General features: G+C 36.9%; 1 protein-coding gene across 1 annotated transcript; it reads right to left on the bottom strand.

Annotated features, from left to right (window-relative positions):
- Window positions 1-2,107: 2,107 nt before the first annotated feature.
- On the bottom strand, window positions 2,108-4,656 carry RLP51 (receptor like protein 51). Its single transcript, XM_006830147.4, has one exon. The coding sequence runs from the start codon at window positions 4,065-4,067 to the stop codon at window positions 2,622-2,624; it is 1,446 nt and encodes a 481-aa protein (XP_006830210.3). The 5' UTR covers window positions 4,068-4,656; the 3' UTR covers window positions 2,108-2,621.
- Window positions 4,657-8,869: the final 4,213 nt, after the last annotated feature.

Raw genomic sequence — 8,869 nt, 5'->3', positions numbered from 1 at the left:
GAAAGGCAACCTTAGATCCAATTCCTCTATTTTCCCCCGAAGCCCATATTCTTAAGGATTTTCAATAATACACCCCATTCCACTCGATCATAGGCTTTCTCAAAATCCAGCTTTAAAACAGTTCCTGTAGCTTGGCTACGCATCCTATCGTGAATGCATTCTTGAGCCACCAATATGCTACCGGGAATCTGACGATTTTGGATGAAGGCCAATTGATTGGGAGAAATAATAGAGGGGAGGACCGACTTCATCCTCTCAACCAATACCATAGCCAAAATCTTATACATGCTGGAAAGTAAACGAATGGGCCGAATGTCTGACAGTTTAGCAATAAATGATTTTTTAGGGATCAGAGCAATAAAAGTGGTATTGACCCCTTTAAAAATTTCACCCCTAGCCATAAAGGGTTTGACCATCTCAAGAAGCTCAGATTTAGTAAGATTCCAAAATCTGTGGAAAAAAGAGAGGAGGAAGCCATCCGAACCCAAGGCCTTGTCACCAGGTAAGGAAAAGACCGCTTTCTTCCGCTCTTCCAATGAAATATCCTTCTCCAAAGAGGATCTGGAGTCAGCCGAGAGGCATTGAAAAGGTACTCTAGAGAGGATGGGGGTATATTTAACTTCCGAAGAGAAAGCTCTCCTAAAATGAACAACAATAGCCGCCGCCCACTCTTCACGGTTATCCGAGTCCACCCCCGGGATAGTGAGAAAGTATTCAACTCTGATATCTCATTCAACAGTATGTTGCCTGGCAAGAATGTGGAATGTGGGACCATTAAAACCTACACAAGATGTTCCACCTAGAACACTAATATGCATGATTTTCCAAATCACACCTTTAAAATATTTCATCCAAATCAGATCTTTCAAATATTTCACGAGCACAAAAGGACCGAAGGCCATCGCCCAGTCCCATGTCTTGGAACTGCTAGTCAAAGCACCAACATGAATACTGGGTCACAGAACCATAAATGGGTTAGTACAAGGGTGCTTTCTAAAGCATCCCACACACCTAATCTTTCCTTGATGCTTCTACATTAAAACTTGTTAAAAACCCCAATCAATCTAAGACATCCTGAAATACATATTGGTGTAGATAACAATTTAATCCTAGTAGAAGGAAGTGAATATAGCCATCTTGAGAGAGAAGGATTAGGCAACTTAAAGAGTTATTCCAAAGTCCGAAAAAATAGAAGTTCAAATTAGAGCAACTCAATTGGATTTGACAGGAAGGGGATGTAATTTACAAAAGGCACATCTTTTTAAGATTTGATTGGGCTAACAAAATAGAATCATAATTGATAAAGTTAGTCCAAAGGGTTAGAAGATACAATACATATTATCTCCATGCTTCATGTTTTAAAATTTTAATCTATTGAAAAATAAAACCTAAAAATAATCTAAAGTTTTTTTTGTTGTTCAAACCCACTCAAACATTACTTTGACTAACATTCAACCAAATTTGATTCTTTCTTTTAGACCAAACCAATCAAAACATTAACCAAAATTTGACCTACTATTTAATCTTGTCTTCTCTTTTAAGGCTGATTGACCATTCAAGCAATTTCATTATGGAAAATTGTTATCCATGATCTCCATGCTAAAAATTATATCCTTAAAAATTAAGTCCAAAAATCCATCTCAAAATAGATTTTTGAGAGGTGATTCGTTTCTACGTGGACTCATGGAATCCTGTGCCCTACCATTATTTCATGGAAATACCATGGTTATATTCGATTTCTTTTACGTCCCAATAAAAGGGGTGAAAGTAACCCTCCTGAACTTTTTCAGTTTCTTATACGGACAAGAGCGACAGTAAATGAAATATTTGGAGTAAATGGTTAATAACTTGGTGGTAATCAAGCCGCAGAACAAGTCGATTATACTTTTACAGTGCATCATGATCAGGGAGATATGGAATCCCATGCCCAAAATGGGATTTCCATTGGTCGAGAGAGAGAGCATTTTGTGTGATGTGGAGTGACAGAGACCTCTCGATGCGACCCACATGAAGATCTGGATCACCCAAAGTCTCTAAGAAACCCATAGCAAGTCCAAGTACAGAGAGAGAAAAAGAAACACGAATAGAAAGATATGCAGATCAAGCAGAGAGAGAAGAGAGGCCATCATATTCATTTGCAGAATCCTTCATCACAAAGTACCCGATACATTGAATATATTGTGTAATATACATCCACAACAAAACTGTTGAGGGTAAAAACAGAGAAAACAGATCCACCATAAAAATGTCCCCAAAAATGGATAAAACCAGAGGAACAGAGAACCTGTAAGCCTTTTGCAGTTTCACACTATACTCTCAGCTAAACCAAGGAAACCCCTTTCCCCTTTCCCTTCCAATCAAATGAAGAAGCTTAAAAACTGTGTTTCTCTCTCTAAAATTTGAAAAAAAAGCAATGAAATGAGAGAGAAACAAATAGAAGTTCGATTCACAAACAATGCATAAAAGAGAAACCCCACCTCAATTACAGCCAAAAAAAAAAAACCCAAAAAGCTCATTTTCTATGCCTGCAACTCTAATGCAAAAGAAGCCCATAATCCTTCAGCTGCACCATTTCCCCAATTTTAATTGCAGGAACCATGTAAATATATAGAAACCAATTTTCATGAACACCACTTTGATAGCAAAACGCAGAAAATTATGAGGAAAATAATGGAACATAACCCAATAACCACTACAAGAACAATGGTGTTAGGTCCATGATGATGATGTGTAGTATGGTCAGTGACATCTGAATCATCGTCCGAAGTGTCATCGTTTTGAGAAGAAGATGGAGCTTCTGATGCAGATTCAGGAGGAGTAATAGGTAAACCAGAGCTATCACATTGCGCTATTCCAAGCTTGAGCTTTGAAGAAACAATGGAGTGATTGTAGCACAAGTTTGAATTCCCACCAACCTTGAACACAACCAGTTTCTTGATAAAACTAGAGTTAAATGGAATGGGGCCCTGAAAATTATTGTTCTCAAGGTTCAGGTACTTCAAGCTCTTCATCTCTGTTAAAAAATGAGGCACCGAGCCATTAAACTGGTTATTGCTTAGATCAAGGTGAACCAGAGATGGGATCTCAGCCATGGATTCAGGTATCGGCCCTGACAGAGAATTCAAAGCTAGAGAGAGGTTCCTCAGCATTATCATATCACCAATGGATATCGGGATGGAGCCAGAGAGCCTATTTGAGCTGAGATTCAGGAGCTTGAGATCACCCAAATGAACCATTGAAGCAGGGATTGGACCCTTGATTCTATTGCCTGAAAGATCAATCTCTGTGACATTTGGGTGCCATTTTCTAGGGAGAATACCAGTGAGATTTGTACCAGATATACTTACTACCTTAATTTCCTTCATTTTTGCAAGAATTATCGAAGCCCCACTTGCATTTACAGTGACATCCTTCACTGTAAGCTCAGTAAGATTACCCATTTTGCTAAGCCAAACACCTGTGAGCTTTTTCATACTGTTCACACAGACAAAAGATCTCAGATTTGAAGCAAGATCAGGAGGAAGCTTAATGAGGTCTATAGGGCAGTTCATAAAGGACAAGGACTGAAGAGTACTCAGAGCTTTAATGGCGGTTTGGGATATCTGAAAGTCATCTGAGCAGTTGATGAGTTTTAGAGAGATGAGGTGCCTGAAGGGCTTTTCACCATTGCAAAGAGTGAGGTTTTGAGGTGAGGTCTGCGAGCAAGGGTCTTTAGAGAGAGGAATGTCTAGAGATTCGAGAGCAATGAGTTGCTTTGGGTCTAATGGGGAAGAAGAAGAGGAAGGAGTTTTAGGGAGAGGTGAAGAAGAAGAGGGAGGAGTTTTAGGGAGAGGTGAAGAAGAGGGAGAAGAAGGGGGAGGAGTTTTAGGGAGAGGTGAAGAAGAGGGAGAAGAAGAGGGAGGAGTTTTAGGGAGAGGGTGAGTTGCAGGGAGAGGAGCCAAGGCCGGAGAAGGAGCAGAGAGGTGGGGTTTGCCGGAAATGTTGCCGGAAATGTGGTCGGAAAGGACAGGAGTAGAGAGAGAAATTAGGAATAGAAAGAGGAGAGAGGATGCGGAGTTGGGTTCCATTAAGGATGAAGGAGAGATTCCGACCTGCTCAGAGACACACTTGTCCTTCGCTGTAGAGAGAGAGAGTGGGAGAGTACTGAAGTTCACTGGCTAGAGAGAGAGTCACTTTAGCTGCTAGAGAGAGAAAGGGTAGAGAGAGAGAGAGGGGAAAGGGCTTGGTGTGTGGATTGCCGAAAGGATTTACTCACTGCTTCTTTCTGAAACAGTTGTCCAGTTATTGATGAAAGAAAAATTTCAGGGTACCGTTTTTCTTGATGAAAAATGATGAAATGCCTATAACTTTATAGATAATGGCACCCCACTACATTTTGTGAGAGGATGCATTCCTTTGTAAGGTTAGGAAAATTGTTTCACGCGGGCTGGACGCATAACGTCCAAAAAGTGCAAAACATCCATCTTAAGATGGGCGCAAGTGGGTGTTCTATCTTAAAGAGGGTATAAGTAAGTTTTCCATCTAAAAATAGTAGAAACAAGTGATTCATATGTTTTTTTCCTAAGGAATTTTAATAAGAAAATATATTTTATTGGGGAATTGTAGTAAGACTACCGTACAGGTTATTTTTGTCTAAAAAAAGCTAAAAAAAAAAAAAAAATAGTGTAGACGAGGTAAAGGAAAGTTTAAGATTTTTTTCCAATTAAAATTAAATTAAGGTATATTTATAATAATTTCCCTTTTAAAATTTACTTATGTTTTTATATTTATGATCTCCATGTTATAGATTACATATCCTTGAAAATTAAATCCAAAAATTCATCTCAAAAATAGATTTATTAATGGGCCCGCATTTATACAAATGCGAGCTTGGACGCATAGAAACCGAGTCTATAAGGTTAAGTTTTATTAAAGGGAAATGATCATGTGTCCTTTAAGTAGGTGTGAGAACGGGTTGAATCGGGCTCGGATCTAGGTGGATATGGATCGGCATTTGAATAGTATACATCATATTAGGATTTGGATCCGATCGGATCTTGGATATTCAGATTTGGATTTGAATTTGAATAGGATACATCGAGTTGAGATTATTATATATATACTATTTAAAAAATTATATATATGAAATAAAAATATCTTATGTAAAAAATCGGATTGGATCTAGATCCTGATAAGATCCACCTGCACGCAGATCTGATATTTCAATTCGGACCTGGGTCCGGGTCCAGATTTTATATCCAAATTTGGGGTCCATACCCGGATATGAAAAGGGTCCAAATTCCCGGATTTTGGATCCGAATCTGGTTAATTCTCACCTCTAACTTTAAATAGATAATATTGTGGTGTAAAGAGTTTATTTTATCCTTTCATTTAGAAAATATCATTTTGCTTTTCTTCTATCAGCTCTCAATCCCTCTCTACCCCAAATCTTATCTTGCTCTTTCTGGACGAGCCCTAAATCTCTTTTTATCTCTCTCTCTCATATCCCATTTTACTTTTTCTCTACTGCCCCCAATCAGTCTCTCCTTACGAGCCTCCAACTCCTTTTCTAAAATCGTTAAAATCTTACTCTTCTACATGATCTTCATCCATCCATCTCCCCTTTCAGAAACACCATTTTTCCTTTCTTTCTACACAAATATGTATACAAGACTAGCAAATAAGCGAAAGAGATAGATGGTGCATCAGTCTTCCTCTACAAACTTCTATTTTCCTCTCTCTCTCAAAATACTCTCCATTCCCAACCCCATTATTATTTTTATCAATGAGAGAGAGCACTTCTGAAAACAGAATTGAGACCCATCTCTCAAGAGATGTCCTCATTTGTTTTCTCTAAAAGTCAGCTCACATAACCAACAATGCCAAAGGAAAAAAGAGAAAATTATGTTCTATCTTCTCTCGCCAATCCCACCCACCTATTCCTCTCTCTCTTCTCTCTTTTATAAAATAATTTATGTGATCCCTACTTATTCTCTGCTCTATATAACCTCAAAACAATAAAAAAGAGAGATAACTATGGTTATGATAATTTGAGAAAAACGCAAAGTAAGAAATATCCAAAATGAAATACTTTATCACAAGTCAATTGCTATCAAAAAATGATAAAAAACAAAAACTCAAAAACGCTTCTTGCAGTTCTTTGAAGTAAACCTCGGATCAATGCAAAAACTAAGAAACAAATTATAGAAATGAGCAAACTGTGCCTAACTAGCTTGGCTGCTTGATGGGTGACATCAATGCCCAAAATTCACAATGCATATAGTTGTTGCTTTAGGGCTTTGGCGGTAGTACCAATAAGTCCTATAATGAAGTCTTTGACTCCATTCTCATCAAAGGGTAAGGGCACAAATCCACATTGACTTACTCACTTTTTACAAGTTCTTTCAAAGAGCACTTGCTTGGAGGAACTTAAAGAGAGTATAAGAGTCGAGGGGAAATACAATTCAGGGATGAGGAGAGTGGGAAGTGAAAATAGAAGATTTTTTACCGGTTCCTTCGAGGAGCACTTGCTTGGAGGATCTTAGAAAGAGAGTATAAGAGTCGAGGGGATATGCAATTCAGGGGAGAGGAGAGTGGGAAGTAAAAATAGAGGATCTGAGAGAAAGACAGGGAGAGTGAGTGAAAGAGAGTATAACAGAAGAGTGGAAAATACAATTCAATGAAGAGGAGAGTGGGAAGCGAAAACCGCTAAAGATGATAGATATCGTGATAAAGATGAGAGAAAAAGACGGAGGATACAAAAAGGTAGAGAGACAGGGGAGAGTTTTAACGAGAGAGAAATACGAAGTGGTAACGACGGTTTCAATGGGAGAAGGAAAAAAAAGGGCAAACGGCTCAAAGATAATTTAATCAGAAAAGCTCTTCACATGCTATCAAGTTAGTATCCTCCTAGATTCTTAGATCTTCAAAATCAACGGTCTACATTTTAGATACACTCCAACAATGTATATTCAAAAGGGAAACGTTTCTATGCTTCCCCTGCAACATAGAAGTTCTATCATCCCTCTACCATTCAGCCGTTCAATTTTGATCAAGAGAGTCACTCACCGTTTAATCTTAGATCTGACGTCTCAAAGTGTTTTATTTTTAGTTTTTTTATACAAATGGTATCAATATGAAATTTTGTACGTACCATCTGCTCATTGAGGCGCACCAATAAAAATATTAAAAATAATTTTGTGATAAATATAATAACCAAAATACCCCTTAAAAATTTCAAAAGTATTTTGGTCATTTTATGTTATTGAAAATAAATTTTTTTTATATTTTTCGCTAGTGCGAGTTTAATAGAGAAATGTATGTCCAAAATTTGGTATCAAACTACTTTATAGAAAAAAATTAAAAATAAAATAGTGTAGAAACGTGACATTGTGATTGGGACAATCTTTACCCACCATTCAAAATGAACGGTTAGATAAGAGGGAGGATATAACTTCTATGCTGTAGGGGAAGCATAGAAAGCTAGCCCTATTCAAAATACAAACTATCATTCCTCTTTATTAAAAGAATGTAAAGCCTCACCTCGAATCCTTGACTGAAAAGCACTTTAGGCATTAGAAATTTCTATGATAACTTTAAAATTAATTTCCAACACCTATTAAGAATGAAACAAATCTTATAAAATTGTTAACGTTTATTTTTAAGATAAAATGCACATTTCAAATAATTTTTTATAATATACATTATTTTTAGGATTCGAAGTCCTATTTCTTTTTCACCAGTCAAAAGGCCGAAATGACGAAAATATCTGAAGCCGTTCCCCTATGTCATGCGCATGCAGCCCAATATTTTGTGGAAGGGCATTGATAGTACGAACGCCTGGTCCCACATGAAATATGACACATGATGGAATCAGGGTTCAAGAAAATGGAGCACCGTCAATCGAAATCAGGATCACAGATTTTAGGGCAATACGGCTCAATTGATTCGGAGAAAACTCTTTAAAAATAAATTGAAGTCGATAACGAAACTTTCCATATAATTGATTTAAAAATGTCAAAATAGTTAAAATCTTCAAAAAAATTGAACACCAACTCAAATATTGAATAAATAATTCACAATTTTTAAATAGAGCGATTTGAAAAACCTTGTAGCAGTTTTCTGGATCAATTTTATTGAACTCAAACTGAATCACATTTAAATCACAAAAATTCACGAAAAAAAAAAGTTTCAAACATTTTTGCAATTCCAAGTGGCTCATTTTGGGCTATTTCAAATCCGAAAAATCGTCAAATAAAATTCAATTCAAATGTTAAATGACTTTATTTTTTATACTTTTCTGAATTAATATTGAATCACAATAAGATTTGGATCAATTTGAAATGATTCAGCCGAAAATCAAAGAGATTGCAATTCATAGAAATGGGGCTCCAATTCTAAAAATAGAGCTATTGATCTTCTAGATTGATGATGAACAACTAAAACTACAACTTTTTTGGGACCTAAAAGGCAGATTTTCAACAAGAATTTGACAGCGAGAGAAGCATTTGGGTGTTCAAAACAAGCCTTAACAATTAACCTTGTAAAATTGTGGCAATTCCTAAAACACAAGCAAAAAACAGGAATCGTCCAATTCTTGTGGAAAATTGCAAGGGCGAGCCCCTGGTCCATAGGCATTGGAAACCGATGGCCCTCTTGTTTCGAGTCAGGCGATGGCCATCGGACAACGATTGTCTAAACGCTATAAGAAACACCAAACTTCTTGCACATGACATACAATAATAGTTATTTGTTTTCAAAAAATTAGGTGTAGGAAAAATAGAGCCCCAAAAAGTTGTCTAAGTGAAAAAATATATGGTTGGTTCAGATCTTAATAACTAAAAAAAGTAAGTTTCCAAAAACAAATGTGAGTCGGTGGGAATTTGAGCCA

Source organism: Amborella trichopoda, chromosome 1 (assembly GCF_054954075.1).
Source record: "Amborella trichopoda isolate Santa Cruz 75 chromosome 1, AtrichopodaSantaCruz75HAP2 v2.0, whole genome shotgun sequence".
Lineage (NCBI taxonomy): Eukaryota > Viridiplantae > Streptophyta > Magnoliopsida > Amborellales > Amborellaceae > Amborella > Amborella trichopoda.
This window is presented reverse-complemented; position numbering and strand designations above follow the sequence as displayed.

Excerpts from the sequence above, each read along its gene's own strand:
- RLP51 (XM_006830147.4), bottom strand. The coding sequence starts at position 4,067 with ATGGAACCCAACTCCGCATCCTCTCTCCTCTTTCTATTCCTAATTTCT.